This window comes from Eutrigla gurnardus (genome assembly GCF_963514095.1).
Source record: "Eutrigla gurnardus genome assembly, chromosome: 18".
Lineage (NCBI taxonomy): Eukaryota > Metazoa > Chordata > Actinopteri > Perciformes > Triglidae > Eutrigla > Eutrigla gurnardus.
Window position 1 is genome coordinate 277,501 of NC_139929.1, and position 20,000 is coordinate 297,500.

The 20,000-nt window shown below is 43.0% G+C and overlaps 1 protein-coding gene across 8 annotated transcripts in view; it reads right to left on the reverse strand.

The window, feature by feature from the left end:
- LOC311028576 (receptor-type tyrosine-protein phosphatase mu-like) overlaps nt 1-20,000 on the reverse strand; it is a 105,620-nt gene that overhangs the window by 15,986 nt on the left and 69,634 nt on the right. For 3 of the 8 annotated variants that reach the window (XM_084033226.1, XM_084033230.1, XM_084033225.1), the window contains 6 exons: nt 19,515-19,647; nt 17,391-17,423; nt 12,161-12,273; nt 10,897-10,971; nt 9,870-9,896; nt 4,270-4,460 (listed from right to left, as the gene is read on the reverse strand). In XM_084033226.1, coding sequence (XP_083889352.1) covers nt 4,270-4,460; nt 9,870-9,896; nt 10,897-10,971; nt 12,161-12,273; nt 17,391-17,423; nt 19,515-19,647 — 572 coding nt within the window. The remainder of the gene's footprint in view (nt 1-4,269; nt 4,461-9,869; nt 9,897-10,896; nt 10,972-12,160; nt 12,274-17,390; nt 17,424-19,514; nt 19,648-20,000) is intronic. The other 5 variants (XM_084033229.1, XM_084033231.1, XM_084033228.1 and 2 more) reach the window with 2 other exon arrangements.

The following is a 20,000-nucleotide window of genomic DNA, read 5'->3' on the forward strand; positions in this document are numbered from 1 at the left end:
TCTATCATAACTGATCAATACTTCTATCATCTTTGATCAATACATCTAGTAAATCTGATTAATACTCCAATCATATCTGGTCAATACTCCAATAATTTCGGATGAATACGCCAATCATATCTGGTCAATACTCCAATCATCTCTGATATGATACTTGAGAAGGGTAGTGCTGGTGGTACTAGTGAGAAGAGTAGTGCTGGTGATACTGGTGAGAAGGGTAATGGTGGTGGTACTTGTGAGAAGGGTAGTATTGATGATGCTGGTGATACTTGTAAGAAGGGTAGTGCTGGTGATACCGGTGATACTTGTAAGAAGGGTAGTGCTGGTGATACCGGTGATACTTGTAAGACGGGTAGTGCTGATGATACTTGTAAGAAGGGTAGTGCTGGTGATACTGGTGAGAAGGGTAGTGCTGGTGATACTGGTGAGAGGGGTAGTGCCGGTGATACTGGTGAGAAGGGTAGTGCTGGTGATACTGGTGAGAAGGGAAGTGCTGGCGATACTGGTGAGAAGGGTAGTGCAGGTGATACTGGTGAGAAGGGTAGTGCAGGTGATACTGGTGAGAAGGGTAGTGCTGATGATACCGGTGATACTTGTGAGAAGGATAGTGTTGATGATACTGGTGATACTTGTAAGAAGGGTAGTGCTGGTGATACCGGTGATACTTGTATGAAGGGTAGTGCTGGTGATACTGGTGAGAAGGGTAGTGCTAGTGATACTGGTGAGAAGGGTAGTGCCGGTGATACTTGTAAGAAAGGTAGTGCTGGTGATACTTTTGAGAAGGGTAGTGCTGGTGATACTGATGATACTTGTGAGAAGGGTAGTGCTGGTGATACTGGTGAGAAGGGAAGTGCTGGTGATACTGGTGAGAAGGGTAGTGCAGGTGATACTGGGGAGAAGGGTAGTGCAGGTGATACTGGTGAGAAGGGTAGTGCCGGTGATACTGGTGAGAAGGGTAGTGCAGGTGATACTGGGGAGAAGGGTAGTGCAGGTGATACTGGTGAGAAGGGTAGTGCCGGTGATACTGGTGAGAAGGGTAGTGCTGATGATACCGGTGATACTTGTGAGAAGGATAGTGTTGATGATACTGGTGATACTTGTAAGAAGGGTAGTGCTGGTGATACCGGTGATACTTGTATGAAGGGTAGTGCTGGTGATACTGGTGAGAAGGGTAGTGCTAGTGATACTTGTAAGAAAGGTAGTGCCGGTGATACTGGTGAGAAGGGTAGTGCTGATGATACTGGTAATACTTGTGAGAAGGATAGTGCTGGTGATACTTGTGAGAAGGGTAGTGCTGATGACACTGGTGATACTTGTAAGAAGGGTAGTGCTGGTGATACTGGTGATACTTGTGAGAAGGGTAGTGCTGGTGATACTGGTAATGAGGGTAGTACTGGTGGTACTAAAGGTAGTGATGAGAACTGTATTACTGGTGTGAATGGTAGCGCTGGTGATACTGAGGATACTGGTGGTACTAGTGTGAATTGTGATACTGATGGTGCAAACCAAATACCAGCTTGGGAACATCATCATTCAACAGAAACATTGGAAGAACTCATCACATCTAACTTCCTGCAAGTGGAGGGTAAAAAGTAGAGTGTATGTGTGTGTATGTGTGTGTGTGTGTGTGTGTATGTGTGCTCAGTATGTATAATGGATTAGCCCTGAGGGTAGCCCACTAGCAGGCAACCAGACCTGAAAACACAGTCACACACACACACACACACACACACACACAGCATCCCCTGTTTTGGCCCATTAGCTGGAGGGAAGATCTATAATGTATGTGTGTGTGTGTGTGTGTCAGGTAAGTAACGTCCATTAGTTTCTCCTGATGAAAATGGGTAAACATGTGGAAACACACACACACACATACGCACACACACGCACGCACACACACACACACACACTCACACACACACACACACACACACACACACACACACACACACACACACACACACATACATACAAGCACACACACAAGCACACACACACACTGCTCCTGTTATTGAACATTATGGTGTGTTTACTGTCTTCTTCTTCTTCTTCCCTCGTTACTCTGCTGATTAGTGATTAAACGATGATGTTTCATAACTTGATAATCATCAATATAAAGTCATTGTCACAGTAAACTGAATCAAGATTACAAAGCATCAATCAAGCAGCAACCTTGGATTTGTTTTTATAACATTCAATGAACCTAATGATGTCACAAAGTAACGCGTTAGAGTACTCTAATTACTTTTTTCGTGTAACGCAACGCGTCATGTGTCAAGCAATCAGTAACTTCGTTATTTTTTTTAAAAAGTAATCCGTTATTTTAAGAATTTCTCCGGATACGGAAAGGAAAATCCCGACTGCAGCCTGCTTTCTGTCAGACAGTAGTGTTCCACCTGCGGATGTGTCAGCGGAGGCGCAGCGCTGTGATGCGTCTGTGCCCTTCTGCTGACCTACGTTACCTGTGTCAGCGCTTCAATACCCCACCACCCTCCAGCGCACCCGTGGAGTCTCGTTCTTACTCCCAGGAGAAATCGACTGTCGGACAGACGTTTCAAAAATCTTCTTCTGCTACGTTTTAATCACTACTTTGAAGAGTAAATGTAAGTGGACGATGGTAAAGTGAATTTAGGCCTGTGACACTTGAATAGTAGTTTAGTTCGGCTATTAGGCTATTTGTCATTTGCCTGTGTGCCAATTCAGGAGTTACCTAATCTTGTTTTGGTGCTCATATATAGGCTACCTGGGCTGGTAGGTGTGAATTTTGATTCATATGTTGTGTGATCAAAAAAAATGTATAAAGTGCTATGTGGCATATTGCTAACTGTCTTTTTTGTTATCCTGCAGAGTTCATTTGGTTGGATGACTGACGTTATTCATCATTGTCACAACTTGTCGGTGCATTTAAAGGAGGCTGTGTATGTGTCGGTTAAGTTGCAGCATGCGCTGCAAACGGCTTTTAATTTTTGGTAACGCATGAGTACTCTAACGCGTTACTTTTATTCACAGGTAACGCTGTAACGTAACTGATTACTTTTAATTGATGGTAACGTTGTAACCTAATTAATTACTTTCCAAAGTAACTATACCCAACACTGTATATGATCAATAATGAGCTGTTACCTTGCAGTGCTGGTTACCATGTTGTTTGGACGTCTATGTAATTCCACAGTGCTGTTACTGATTTATTCCTTCCTTCATCCTCTGCGATGCATGGTAGACCTTAACAACCCCCAAAGACACCATAGCAACCACCTCATGCTCTCTAACAACCACCTAGGAACACCTTAGCAACCACGAAAGACACCATAGCAACCACCTCATGCTCTCTAACAACCACCTAGGAGCACCTTAGCAACCACCAAAGACACCATAGCAACCACCTCATGCTCTCTAACAACCACCTAGGAGCACCTTAGCAACCACGAAAGACACCATAGCAACCACCTCATGCTCTCTAACAACCACCTAGGAGCACCTTAGCAACCACCAAAGACACCATAGCAACCACCTTATGCTCTCTAACAACCACCTAGAAACACCTTAGCAACCACCAAAGACACCATAGCAACCACCTCATGCTCTCTAACAACCACCTAGAAACACCTTAGCAACCACCAAAGACATCATAGCAACCACCTCATGCTCTCTAACAACCACCTAGGAACAAATTAGCAACCACCAAAGACATCATAGCAACCACCTCATGCTCTCTAACAACCACCTAGAAACACCTTGGCAACCACCAAAGACACCATAGCAACCACCTCATGCTCTCTAACAACCACCTAGAAACACCTTGGCAACCACCAAAGACACCATAGCAACCACCTCATGCTCTCTTACAACTACATGGTAACACCTGTTACCTTTTGTTTTGTTGTGTGTAAAATGTACAATTTACTGTAGTTTGATTTCCAAAAACAAAGAATGTCCTGTGCTGGGGTTGGGTGATTGTTTCTGTTTTCATATTGTCATGGTTACTCAAAATCACAGCAATCTGATCGCCAGGAGGCGGTGGTGTGGCTCAGCATCTGATGGAGCTTTGGAATAATGGAACTTTTAAGCTTTTCTGTTTTCTTCATTTTATATCGTGGAACCAAACGTTAAAATCTCTTTAGCTTGTGTTAAAAAGACCTTATTGCTGACTCATGTCTGGGTTTCAGGAGTTACTGCAGAACTCCATAATAAAAGTGTGTTTAATATAAGTATGATAATATGAATGACTTCCTTTCATTCATGGATGTGTGTGTGTGTGTGTGTCTTCACCTCGTACTCCTCCTTGAAGCCATAACCTTCAGCACATTTCATCTGCGTGATGTGTTGCAGCAGGTCGGCTACTCGGATGGCCGGGTGTAGCTGTCCCGTCTGATAGGGCAGCGCCTCCCGCTCTGACTCCCGCTGCTTATAGTGGGACTGGACCAGGCTACTGGTTTCACTGGTCATAGTGTGACTGTCATCTGGGGGAGGAAGGGGAGAAGACAGGATATGAGGCTGTGGTTGGTAGACCGCTGGACAGAAGGACCATCAGTAACCTTTAATACAGCCATGGTGGTTGTTCATGTTGGATGATGATTTTTCATGTTGGATGATGGTTGTTCATGTTGGATGATGATTTTTCATGTTGGATGGTGGTTGTTCATGTTGGATGGTGGTTGTTCATGTTGGATGGTGGTTGTTCATGTTGGATGGTGGTTGTTCATGTTGGATGATGGTTGTTCATGTTGGATGATGATTTTTCATGTTGGATGGTGGTTGTTCATGTTGGATGGTGGTTGTTCATGTTGGAAGGTGATTGTTCATGTTGGATCAGGTTCAAGGTTCACCACAATAATTTGAGGTTGAGATTTTTGGCAAATCAAATAACTGCCCAGGTGTAAACTGACTATAACATAACTGCCCAGGTGTAAACTGACTATAACATAACTGCCCAGGTGTAAACTGACTATAACATAACTGACCAGGTGTAACTGACTATAACATAACTGACTATAACATAACTGCCCAGGTGTAAACTGACTATGACATAACTGCCTATGACATAACTGCCCAGGTGTAAACTGACTATGACATAACTGATCAGGTGTAAACTGACTATAACATAACTGCCTATAACATAACTGACCAGATGCACACTGACTATGACATAACTGATCAGGTGTAAACTGACTAACATAACTGCCCAGGTGTAAACTGACTATAACATAACTGATCAGGTGTAAACTGACTATAACATAACTGCCTATAACATAACTGATCAGGTGTAAACTGACTATAACATAACTGACTATGACATAACTGATCAGGTGTAAACTGACTATAACATAACCAGAAGAAGGGATCACATTTCTCCTGTATTAGCTTCTCTGCACTGGCTGCCAGTAAAATCCAGAATAGAATTTAAAATCCTTCTCCTCACTTACAAGGCTCTTAATGGACTGGCACCATCATATCTTAAAGAGCTTGTTAAACCCTACTGTCCTCCTAGAGCACTACGCTCTCAGAATAAAGGCTTACTTGTAGTTCCTAAAGTCTCCAAAATTAGAACAGGGGCCAGAGCTTTCAGCCATCAAGCTCCTCTTCTGTGGAACCGTCTTCCGGTTCTGGTTCGTGAGGCAGACACTGTTCCCACATTTAAGAGTAGGCTTAAAACCTTTCTCTTTGACACCGCTTATAGCTAGGGCTGGCTCAGGTTTGCCCTGAGCCAGCTCTTGGTTAAGCTGCTATAGGCCTAGACTGCTGGGGGATTATAGTGGCACACTGAGCCCCACTCTCTCTCTCTCTCTCTCTCTCTCTCTCTCTCGTGCGCTCTCTCTCACTGTGTATGTTCCCCCGGAGTCCCTGTGCTCTCTTGCCAAGCAGGTCTCCCTGGACCGTGGTGGAACCTGATCCGGACTGCACCGATGTTGTGGTCTTGTTTGCCTCTTACCGCCTGTATTTTTAATTAAAGTAATTGACTAAAATCGGCATCTCTACTGTCACTAACTTGACTACTCCCGGGATCACTCCCGGGAGTCTGGCTATGCTTTCTGGTCCAGCAGAGTCCACTGAGGTCCTGACCGATGCAGACTGCTAACTGGCCTGATGCTGGAAACACCACATTGTAGCTCCACCTGCCCGCTGTGTGACTGCTCAACTACTCCTGCTTTCTGGTTTACGGCGACGTGGTTGGGATGAATCCATCTCAGCGTAGCTGTGCCTGCTGCCATGGACTACTACTGTTGATACTATTGCTTCTGTTAATACCACCGCTACTGTTAATGCTACTACTACCATACTACCAACACCAAATGCAGTTGGAACCCAAGGGCCTGGGCTGCACGAGATTTCTGCCTAAAAGCCTATTAAGGCAGTTTTTTCTCGCCACTGTCGCTGTAACGCTTGCCCCTGGGTGATGTTGTGAATTTGAAATTGTGTTGACTCTTGAAATTTTGAGCGTATCTAGTCCTGCTCAATGTGTTAAGTGTCCTGAGATGACTTCTGTTGTGATTTGACACTATAAATAAAATTGAATTGAATTGAATTGAATTGAACTGCCCAGATGCAAACTGACTATAACATAACTGATCAGGTGTAAACTGACTATGACATAACTGACTATAACATAACTGACCAGATGCACACTGACTATGACATAACTGACCAGGTGTAAACTGACTATGACATAACTGCTTATAACATAACTGACCAGGTGTAAACTGACTATGACATAACTGCTTATAACATAACTGACCAGGTGTAAACTGACTATGACATAACTGCTTATAACATAACTGACCAGGTGTAAACTGACTATGACATAACTGCTTATAACATAACTGACCAGGTGTAAACTGACTGTGTGGATGGTCTGCTCTGCTTGATTTATCTAGATTCATTGATGACTAATACATTTTATTACTAAGAAAAAGCAAGTGATGATGAGCCCTGGACAACATCAGCCGCCATGGTGTAACCATGACAACCAAGATGGCACACGCATCACGTGACATTAAATCATATGACTGGAGAGAGAATGACGAATGGCCCTCGTCTCTTTTCACACTGATTCAGTAAATATTGTTGACAAACCAATAATTTCATATAAGAAAAAAGAGTGCAGGAGGGTGTGAGTACTGGTCCAGACCCAGTACAGCGTGGTATAACTAATGGGCCTGACTCAGTACAGCATGATTTAAGTGCTAGACCAGACCCAGTGCAGCATGGTAATACTGGACTAGACCTGGTATAGCATAATATGATTACTGGTCCAGGCCCAGTACAGTATGGTTTGACTACTGCACAGCATAGAGAGTATTGATCCAGATGTCCAGGTTCTTGGAAATATAGTGTGAAAAGAGCAGAGTTCAGAATTCTGGAACAAAACAAACCTCTTTGGCAAACTGGTTTTCATGGACCCTTGACAAAACGTCCAGGACTCTCATGTGAACATTTCAACAAAGACTGGGCAGACACACCTTAGACTACACTGTCTAACTCTGTTTTACACTGTCTTATTATTGGCCTGGGGGCTGACTGACTAATCAGAAACTCTCTATACCAAACAGCCCAACAAATCATGGCGAGGTGAAGAAATGGGAGATGTGATGGAGGTGACGGTATGTAATTGGACGGAGGAGGATGGATAAAACAACCACAACAACAAAAACGGTAACCAATCAGTGACAGAGAGATGGGCGGCGCTGAAATCTGATTGGGAGGAGAAATGGTGGGAGAAGTTGGGGATTGTGATGTCACAATAACATAGAGGGGCAAAAATGATGCAGGGCTATACTAACTGATGTTAACACAGCGGGTGGTGGGTGTGGCTCCATGCGCAGTGGTGATCCCCCCAACATGAGTCCCCCCCTTAGCCCCAAATTTAACCACTTACCATTAATGGGCACTTTACACAGAGAAAGATAGAAGAGAAGAAGAAGAGAGAGGAGACAGGGTATAAGCAACAACTTTAGCTTTAGCCTACATCTACTGGTAACACACAGCTAGCATGAATCAAACGGGATCCTGGCTTTGTAGTTGCCCTATTTGAACTTGCATCGGATAGCAGCAAGTGGCTAGGATAACCTGGATAACCTAGCTAACTGTACCCTAAGTATGAGGCTCGTAGCCTTGGCTAATGTCAGAACACCTGAAGACAGTTTAGCTAGCCTGAGGAGAGAGGAGAAACAGACATTTCTGTGACAGTTTGCTTTAGAATTCCCTTTCCTTCGCTTGGACATTAAACGAGTTACAGTTAGCATTCAAGTTTAGCCTAAACTGGACGGAGCCCATTTTTATGAGAAATGTCCAAGTGGGCCGAAGACTACCGGTATTTGGCCAATAGCACACTTAGCTAACTGCAAATGTTTTCTTTCAGCCTCTGATTGGCTGCTCATTGTTGCCTTTGTTGGTCAGGTTCAGACATGAAGAGTGAGACTGGTTAGGGTGAGAAGGTAGGATCAGCCAATCAGAGGCAGAGTTTGGCAGGTCATGCCTTTGTCACAGTAAAACATCATGCTGTGAAATAATTAGCCATGTGCTAACTGCCCGTCTGATAAACCGTCTCCGGGTCCACCAGGACCCTCCTTGGACTCTAAGGGGTTTTGAAATAATGAGCCGTAAAAGAACCCATGATACCGACTAGACCGAAGCGATTGTCTTCCACAGCCGGACAAAGCTCCATGATGAAGTTATTCTGAGACATTCTGTCTCTGTGGGACTTCTAGAGTCTAGAGAAACTTCTTCTGCCTGGTTAATTTGAGTCCCACTTGTTTGTTTCAACACTAAAATGTTTCAGTTTAAATGTTAGCAAAGTCAACATTCCATGTCTTTTGATTCAATATCTAATTAATGATATCGATAAAGAGAATAATGGTTATTTAAATCAGCAGCTTTCTGGTCACTGTCATGGTAAAGTTAGTTTGGATGGAGGCTAAGCTAGTTTAGCACAGCATTCTTCCTTCGCTACTGAAGGCCGTGTTTCTTTCAGTTAATCTGCTCATTTCACGTTAAATATTCAGGAATCCAACAAGAGAATAGGAGCAGCAGCTAACAAGACGTCTGACTGACTGGATTAGAGGTTAGCTGGTTTATTAGCGGTTAGCTGGTTTATTAGTGGTTAGCTGGTTTGCTCCCCATCAACCAGGCGTGTTGTGTCCATGCAGAGGTCGAAGGTCACAGACAGACGTGACGTCAACACGACACGCAGGATGTTGTGGATGTGGGATGAAGTGAAGCCCACCGTCGTTCAACAAATCCCCAAACAACAAACAAATCCTCATGATAAATCAAATTAACATTAAAAAAGGTTTCAATTAATTATAAATCGAAACAAAAACAAAATAAATAGAAAAAAGATCAGAGAAAGGCAAATAAAAAATTAAAGATAAAAATGAATGTATAAAATATTTCTAAAGAATTATACTATATATAAAATATAATATTTTAAAAGAAATTACAATGATTTAAAATCATAATAATAATAACACTAAAACAAGCAAATGTCAACTTAAATTTAAAAAAAGGGTAACAAATATTAAATAAATAAATCTGTAAAACTAAATACATAAACTAATCAAAGATGGAGGATTTGAAAAAAAAAAAAAAAAAAACCCAAAGAAGCAGCCGAACAAGGAGCAAGCAGGGATGGATGGAAGCCAAAATATCACTCTTTCTCATTCTCTCCATCCTTTCTGGCTCTACTCTCTGTCTCCTCTGTCTCACCTGTCCGTCCACTCCCTGTCTCCTCTGTCTCACCTGTCCGTCCACTCCCTGTCTCTCTGTCTCACCTGTCTGTCCACTCCCTGTCTCTATCTGTCTACTTCCTGTCTGTCTTCCTGGGCAGGTTGGTTTGTCTGTCCCACAGAGGAAGAAACGGAAAAGTGTCTCACCCAGAATGGCTGTCGGTACGAAGGGATCTGCCATCAGGACACATCAGCAGCAGTTAGACAGGTAGACAGAGAGACAGGAAGTCAGAGAGAGAGGGGGACAGGTAGACAGCAAGACAGAGAGACAGGAAGTCAGAGAGATAGTTGGACAGACACACAGATGAACAGGAGGAAAAAGAAAAAAAGAAGCAATCTTCGGCCCTACATGTCTGTACACGAACACCTAGACCAGGACCTGAGGACCACATCGGCTCATATAGAGAGGCTAAGCCCTGCCCCTTCCTGTGTCCACCATTTAGTGTTCTACCCTTTAGTCTCAGACTGTAAATGTGTCCCATAAAGTGTTTCTCTGTGTGTTGGTTACCAGGATCTAACGTTACTCAGGCTAGTTACATTAGTGAAGGAATGGAGCTAAGCTAGCTAACTAGCTAGCAAGACGAGCTAACGGCAGTGTTAGTGACGTACCTAGCTGAGTTAGCTCGCTAGCTATCAGGGTGAGCTAACGGCCGTGTTGGTGATGTACCTAGCTAAGCTAGATAGCTAGCCGAGCTAACGGCTGTGTTGGTGGCGTGAGTTGTGACGTACGTTGTGACTCTAAGACGTTAACGTTAAACTGACAAACATCACATGTGGAGTTCTGGGAACAATTCAAACTTTATCTGACTGACGCACATATTTATTCTGAAATAAAGTCCCATGGTGGACACAGGAAGGGGCGGGGCTTAGCCTCTCTATAGCACGTTCCCATCAGGCACCAATCAGAAGAGACACATTTGGACTGAAACCCTGAACAAGGATGGACAGTTTAATGGTAACAACATAATAGTTTGGGGTTCACACTGAGAGTCAGGATTGATTTTCTAGAAACAACCACTTTCTTCTAGAAACAATCATTTTCTTTGCACATGGTCTGTATTCTGAATTTTATTGTGAAAGGCAGGAAGTCAAACATGTAGTTGCTAGTGAGGTAGAACATGCTCTCAGGTTATCATGGTTACGAGGACAGAGACAACAGAGGCGTGTTGGTTACCTGGGTAGTAGGAGTTGGGGACGGTGGTGCTTATGGTGTTTGTCTTCAGGGTGAAGGACGACGGAGACGACATCGCTGCACAGAGATACAACAGACATAACCTGATTGTCAGAGTGTCTTCTTCTTCTGGTGCATTAAAACACCAACACTCACTAGATCACAGTCAGCCAAAATGAGGGCAACACTTTAAAACACAGTGTGTTTTTAAGTGATGAGGCAGCGTTTTGATCTGAGAAGTTAATTTAGAGTTTTTATCAATGGAGTCTGGTGTCTTAGATAATGAGAGGGCTGTCTGACACCAAGGTAAAAATATTCATTCAATCATATTTATAGTTTTCAGCAGCAGTATAATGATTTGCTGGTCCTCCTGTACTGTACTAATTAGTACAAATTAGGCAAATAAACGTGAATTTATTTGCCATTAATTATTGTTTCCTTGTTTTATATCCATAATTATTTTACCCCGGCTGATTCCCTTACAAGAAATACTTTTAGGAATCTTCACCTGCACTGTCCAGTATCCATGCAAGTATTTTTTCACTGGTTGAATTGTTGTCAAACAAAAAAAGTAACTATCAATTTCAATTCATTGAATCATATCACATCGTTCTAGAAAGCCAAATATCATCCTTGAATCGTATCGGAACCATAGAAAATTATACGTATCGTATCGTTTTAAAAACGTATCATGACACCCCTAGTACTAATACACAGAGTGTGTATTAGTACCTCACACTTTCACCCTTTCAGTACTTTTTGTGATTTCATGCTGTAAATGATGATGATTATAACAATAATGATATTTGTATCATTACTCAGAGTTAGCCTCTGAAACCAGAGAATACAGAGGAGGAGGAGGAGGTGAAAGCCCAAGGGAAGGTCGTCTCTCTGCTCCTCCATCACCCGCCCATCATGTCCCCGCGGCGTCCTCTCTGACAGACGCCGCTTCACGATGAAACATCGTCTCAGATCAGCTCCTTCTTTTTACATGTACAACACTAACTGGTGATTATTTCATTTTGTCTGTCCACATCTGTCTGTCTGTCTGTCTCTTGTCTTATCATCTCTTCTTCATGTGTTCATAGTCTGGATATAAAAAGTGGACGTCGTCATGGTGATGTCACCCGTTGTGGTTTTGATGCCATCACCATCTTGGATTTTTGCAACCAGTCAAGGAAGTTACCATATTTGGACTGTGGAGGAGCGATTTGTGTGTGTGTGTGTGTGTGTGTGTGTGTGTGTATGTGTGTGTGTGTGTACTCACTGCGTCCATTCAAAGTGTGTGTGTCCACCATCGTCGTGTGTTGGGAGTTGTTGACCATCAGAGTCATTTCCTGTCTGGAGCTCAGAGTTTCCTTCCTCTTCTTCGCCAACTTCCTGTAGAGGAAAAAAACAAACAAAGTCTTTCTTTGTTTTATGGGTTTGAATATTATGGAGAAAACGTTTCCAGGGTTCAACTCTGAATCCTGAACGTGCCACCAACGTTTACTTGTCCTGCATCACTAAATATACAATGAGTAATGAAAATATAATCCTATGAGCACAAGTGAAGAGAATCTATTGGCTGACAGGAAAGAACACACCTTTCTGCTGATGACCATGTGAATTTCACTGAGCGCGTATGGTATGAATAGTCTTCATCTGTCTTTTAAGGTGGTATGAATAGTCTTATCCGTCTGTTAAGGTCGTATGAATAGTCTTATCCGTGTGTTAAGGTGGTATGAATAGTCTTATCCGTCTGTTAAGGTGGTATGAATATTTTTATCCATATTTTAAGGTGGTATGAATAGTCTATCCGTCTGTTAAGGTGGTATGAATATTTTTATCCGTCTTTTAAGGTGGTATGAATAGTTTTATCCATATTTTAAGGTGGTATGAATAGTCTATCCATCTGTTTAGGTGGTATGAATAGTCTTATCCGTCTGTTAAGGTGGTATGAATAGTCTTGATCTTTTGGTTTGTTTAAGGAGGTCTTGACGTGTTCATAATCGATGTAAATGAGACAAAAACTCAAATATTTCTAAATGAGCTTCAAAAAAATCTGCAAAATAATAAATGTTATATAAGACCCCGGAGGAGCACAAAGCTGAGTTCACGTTTTAAATGTTAAGAAAAGATTCAACTAGATTCATAAAACATTATGGAAACAATGAGTGTATAATAATACAAATTATAACGTGAACAATCTGGAGCTGAACAACACAAATGGAATCGTAAATACAAGATTTAATGCACTTTATTTTGTCTTCAATGATTCTACTGAAGAGAGTTTCTTTTTATCCGACACAAGAATTTAAAGACGACAACTTGAACTCAGTCGCACATCAAAGAACTGATCTTGTCTATTTAGAGACAAATTCCTTTTATAAAGTCTCTCTCAATTCACCATGCTGACACAAACATAAATAAATAAAATAAATAATACACACACACACACACACACACTCACTCACTCACTCACTCACTCACTCACTCACTCACTCACTCACTCACTCACACACACTCACAGAAAAGACTGCGTTTTAAAAGCTTGATTTATTTTCTATATTTCTATTCCGAGTTTGAATGGAAAAAAATATCCATTTGTCCGATGCTCACTAGCACACACACACGCACACACACACACACACACACACACACACACACACATGGAAGTTTAACCCTGACCTGAAAATGGAAAAGAAAAAAATTAAATATATAAATAAATATAAAAAAGGCTTTTAAACTGAAAAGTAAGACATCAGTGGAAGCAGTTGTGTGTGTGTGTGTGTGTGTGTGTGTGTGAGAGACGGTGAAATCACCCCGAGGCGACGCTCTGCCCTCCTCCCCCTCATGTCTCCCCTTTCTTCTTCTGTGGTTCAGTGAGGCATTAAAAACCTGCAGCGTTTCTGATTCAGAACTGAACACAACAGGAAGACATCCACAGAGACCATGTCCACAGAGACCCTGTCCACAACGAGCCTGTCCACAAAGACACGGACGTCAACAAAGACCCTGTTCACAGAGACACTGTCCACAGAGACACGGACGTCCACAGAGACCCTGTTCACAGAGACACTGTCCACAGAGACACGGACGTCCACAGAGACCCTGTTCACAGAGACACTGTCCACAGAGACACGGACGTCCACAGAGACCCTGTCCACAGAGACCCTGTCCACAAAGACCCTGTCCTCAAAGCCACTAAGCCACAAACTGTCCACAAAGAGCTTCTCCACAAAGACCTTGCCCACAAAAACATGAACTGTTCACAAGGAGACTGTCCAGAAGGAGACTTACTGTCCGAGACACAAACTGTCCACAAAGAGACACAAACCATGTCCTGCATTGAGCTGGAGGAAGTTGTGGCTCGTCCCCTCATGGGTGTGTTTGATATACTTTGTCCTTGAACGTAAGGGACTGTAGTCATGTGGTGACGCTGTAATCAAGAGTAGTGTGTCATCAGCATATGGTGGTATAATACTCCATAATCTGAGCTAGGGGGAGCATGGAGATGTTGAACAAAAGTGGACCGAGAATGGAGCCTTGAGGATCCCCACATGTGATCTTTGTTGGTGCACATTCATAATTACCAAATGGAATGAAAAAGTCCTGCTCTTTTACGTTGGATTTGAACCAATTCAGCCCAGAACCACAAACAGACACAGATCTTTGACAGCTCAGATTCTGGTGATTTGATGGATTCATTTCCAGATACAAATACATCACTTGATTAAATCCAATTAGACCAAGTCTAGACCACTGAGGGACTGTAGCATCAGACTGGCTCGGTCTGGTTTTGGGGTTTTAGTTCCAACTAAACATTCAACATTCTCACTAAAATGTTGAATTTTCTTTCACCTTGCGATATTTTTGTTTCCTTCCTGCACAGTCGACCTCTGTGACTCCAATCAGGTGATGTGACCATTGCCCTCTGACAATACACGCACACACACACACACGCACGCACACACACACACACACAAAGAGAATAGAGCTTGAAGTAAAATACTGCAGCAGCTTTTATATGTTTTATATCTGAGTAAAATAGAGACATGTGTGTGTGTGTGTGTGCTCCCATGACATGCAGCATAGCAATCCTTAACATGAACACACACACACACACACACACACACACACACACACACACACACACACACACACACACACACACACACACAGATGCATGTCAAGGCTAACCGATGATAATCTAATGAGCACCCGGACGGAGACGACGCTGCTGGAGGTAATGGATGTTAATGTGAGTGTGGAGGTGTATCTCTGCTTAGAACAATCATTTGATCAGACAGGTTTATTACACCAGGCTAATTCTATTAACCCTGCTCTACTGAACACACACACACACACACACACACACACACACACACACACACACACACACACACACACACACACACACACACACACACACACACACTCAGCTGTAAATCCTCCAGCAGGATCATGAAGCTGACTGTGACTCTGACGTCCACATCGTTAGTTTATGGAATAAAGTCACAGTTTGACTTCAATTTCTGGTTTTTAGTTGCAAAGATTAAATGTTTCAGGCGTCAGAAAAACAGAATAACAGAAATATTGAAAGTTAATTTCATGGTGAGTTATTTACAGTAGAGAAGACAGAGCCACTCTCTCTGAGTGGATGCTGATGATAATATGATAAATACCTTTACTCAGATCGTCTGCTGCATGAATAATTAACATGTCTGTGGGGAGATGACGATGATCAAGTCATGTGATTACTTTGCGATAAAAAGGTTTGCTTTGGTAAATTAACGACTTAAATCATAGACATTTTTTCTAAAACGGCATCATAACAAATAGACATTTAGAGGTTTCTATAAAATTGTATTAAATATATTCATACCAATAAACCTGATTACTAGAACTCACACATTTATGTGGTTTTATAGAAAACAGTTTTGTTTTCATATTAACTGTAGCGAGTACTGTGTGAGTATAGACAGTTTAATGTGTGTGTGTGTGTGTGTGTGTGTAAAGACAGTTTAATGTGTGTGTGTGTGTGTGTGTGTGTGTGTGTGTGTGTGTAAAGACAGTTTAATGTGTGTGTGTGTGTGTATATGTGTTATAGCAGCTGTACACACACAGTGACCTGAGGAGGATGTGTGAGTACTTCCTGTCTCCCCGAGGACGCGTCGGTTGGAGACAACTGGAGGGAAACTGGTTTCTCTGCTCCGTCTCTGATCAAAGTATCCGCAGTCTCTATATTTAGTTTGACAGGAAACAGAAAGCGTCCGCTCAGGTTTCAGCCAATCAGGAGGAGGAACCTGAAGGCGTGTTGGAGTCCAGTCAAGTCAACAGACATCAAAGTCAGTTAAAGGTGTCGAGGCCAAACTGAAGGAAGTTGCAGCAGCTTTGGAGAGTAAGGTAGCCCATTTACTCTCAGGTACTTCTACTTTACTCCTTACTCCATCCCAGAGGTAGATATTGTACTTTATACTCCATGTAATTCCTTTCTTCCCCCTACCTGTCCAGCTAAAACCTCATATCGCCAGACGTGTTGATGTTGAGTATTAGTACTTTTAGTGGTGATGATCAGGGATCAGAGCTTTAAGGTATCAGGGATCAAAGGTGAGGCAGTCATGGATCAGAGGTTGGAGGGTCAGGGATCAGAGGTTGGAGGGTCAGGGATCAGAGGTTGGAGGGTCAGAGATCAAAGGTTGGAGCTTCATGGATCAGGGGTTGGAGGGTCAGAGATCAGAGGTTCGGGGTTCATGGATCAGAGGTTGGGGGTTCATGGATCAGAGGTTGGGGGTTCATGGATCAGGGGTTGGGGGTTCATGGATCAGAGGTTGGGGTATCACGGATTAGAGGTTGGCGGTTCATGGATTAGAGGTTGGGGGTTCATGGATCAGAGGTTGGCGGTTCATGGATTAGAGGTTGGGGTTTCATGGAATAGAGGTTGGGGTTTCATGGATTAGAGGTTGGGGGTTCATGGATCAGAGGTTGGCGGTTCATGGATTAGAGGTTGGGGTTTCATGGAATAGAGGTTGGGGTTTCATGGATTAGAGGTTGGGGGTTCATGGATCAGAGGTTGGGGGTTCATGGATCAGAGGTTGGCGGTTCATGGATTAGAGGTTGGGGTTTCATGGATTAGAGGTTGGGGGTTCATGGATCAGAGGTTGGGGGTTCATGGATTAGAGGTTGGGGGTTCATGGATTAGAGGTTGGGGGTTCATGGATCAGAGGTTGGAGGTTCATGGATCAGAGGTTGGAGGTTCATGGATCAGAGGTTGGAGGGTCAGAGATCAGAGGTTGGGGGTTCATGGATCAGAGGTTGGAGGTTCATGGATCAGAGGTTGGAGGGTCAGAGATCAGAGGTTGGGGGTTCATGGATCAGAGGTTGGGGGTTCATGGATCAGAGGTTGGGGGTCAGTAGGGACACAAGCAGGACACACTCAGATCATCTCTGAGGTGTGGATGTTTAATGAGGTGAAGGTTACAGGTGAGGGGTCAGAGGTCAAACAGGTTACTCACAGGTAGTAAGTGTAGGAGTGATAATTTCTTCTTCTGAGTGGTGGTGGTGGGGGGGGGGGGGGGCGGAGCAGAGGGAGGGGCAGAGCAGAGGGAGGGGTGGAGCAGAGGGAGGGGCGGAGCAGAGGGAGGGATGGAATGGAGGGAAAGAGAGAACAGAAAAACAGAAGAAAGGAAAAACAACACATTAATGTCTCGGAGAGAAAAAAAGTGAACAGATGAGTTCAATCATTCTGTGAGGAGGAGAGGAGGGAGGTGATTGGCTGGGAGTCAATAGAGTGTGAGGGGGAGGGGACATGGCTGATTGGGATGCTAAAGGATACTTGGATGTGTCCACATTATTAGGTATACCTTTATAGTACTATGGTACTCTTACCACAGCACCGTAGTAGTGGAGTATTACTGCAGCAGTACTTTAATATGAATGCCTCTACTCCACAGCAGTGGTGGAAAGTAAGTACATTTACTAAACTATTGTACATAAGTACAAATTTGTGGTACTTCACTTGACTTGACTTGAGTACGCTACATCTCAGAGGCCTAATAGTACTTTTACTATACTACATGTATCTGCCATCCATATCACTACACCCGTCAGAACTACTTTATGGTGGCCGGTGTATCCCTACGTACTTCACTCGTCTACGTATCGCTACACCCGTCAGAACTACTTTATGGTGGCCGGTGTATCCCTACGTACTTCACTCGTCTACGTATCGCTAGACCTGTCAGAACTACTTTATGGTGGCCGGTCTATCCCTACGCACTTCACTCGTCTACGTATCGCTACACCTGTCAGAACTACTTTATGGTGGCCGGTGTATCCCTACGCACTTCACTCGTCTACGTATCGCTACACCTGTCAGAACTACTTTATGGTGGCCGGTGTATCCCTACGCCCTTCACTCATCTCTGATCACTAAACCTGTCAGAACTACTTTATGGTGGCCGGTGTATCCCTACGCACTTCACTCGTCTACGTATCGCTACACCTGTCAGAACTACTTTATGGTGGGAGGTGTATCCCTACGCCCTTCACTTGTCTCTGATCACTAAACCTGTCAGCTGGTCGAGGGAGACGAACAGAAACTAGTTCTGATGGTGAGGTGACCCTGCAGCCAATCAGGGCTTAAGCTCCGGCTTCCAGCTGTAATAAGTGTGACCTCCGTCTGCTCACAGAGTGGAAATCAAACGCACCCGTGAACATTAACAACCTCATTAGAGTGAGAACAAGCGGCGCTCGTTTCCTCTCTCTAGTATCTGTTAGGGAGATCAGAGCTGATCGACCCGGCAGACGAGTCCGCCTGAAACACACACACTCTCCACCAGTGTGTGTGTGTGCGTGTGTGTGTGTGTGAAGGGTAAATGTGTGTGTGTGTGTGTGAAGGGTAAACGTGTGTGTAGCCTGAAGCCATTCAGCTCCAGGCGACTGGGAAAAAAACAAAGAATAGAACCCTCTTTCATCTAAATTTCTCTCTTATCGTTGACGTTCTCCAAACACAGAAGCTTTTCTCTCAGTTTAAGTGTGTGTGTGTGTGTGTGTGTTTGTGTTGGAGTGTGTGTCCCAGCGGGTGTGTGTTTGATGTTGGAGAATAAAGTCGGTCCACATGTAGTTTAATGGTGATTACTGCTGCAATCTGCTCCATTATTCATCCTCCTCACAGTGTTTGTGTGTGTGTGTGTGTGTGTGTGTGTGTGTGTGTGTGTGTGTGCGTGTCTTTGATGTAACTTTATTCATCTACATGTAATTCACACTAATAGCAGTATTACAGTATATGGAACAAGCATTACAGTATACATATATATACAGCAACACTAGTATGAATAAAGTGTAAAGAGACAAACAATTATAAATGAATATAAATAATAATCAATATTATTTACCATTATCAAACCAATAATTACTACTACTCAACGTATTTCTATGATTAAAATACCTTCAGCTAATATCTTTAACTAACTGGAAGCAATTTTCCATTAAGTTCCATTCACTTCCATGACTGAACCCATCAGAGTTTCTGTTTGAAATGAGACGTTGTTGTATTTGGTTGATAAAAAATATACACATATAAAATATAATATGATGTTTCTGTTCAGGGTGTGTGTGTGTGTGTGTGTGGGAGTTACCGTTTCTTCATCAGCAGCACGACTCCGAGGAAGATGATGATGAAGAGCAGGATTCCGGCGACAGCTCCAGCGATCTTCACCGTGTGGTCCGATTGCTTCTCCTGTTCTGGTTCAGGTTTCCGGGTCGCAGCTCCTGAAACCGTTGAACCACATTCATGATACTAATTAAAATACTAAAACCATTAACTTCCAACAAATACTGCCATTAAATAACAGATCTGGTTCTGGTTTTCTGATCACATACTTCCCCAATAATTACCATTGAATGTGATTAATTATATTAAACTACTATAATCAATACAATTATTGACCATTAAACCCCACTCATTGCAATGATAAGAAATCTATCAATGCTGGCTACTAACTGATTTCCATTGATAAACAATCTACTGTTAATTAATTCTTGACAGCAACTAAAAATCATATTAAACGGTTAATCACCATTGACATTAACGAACATCAACTCCATTAATTACAATATTTCAG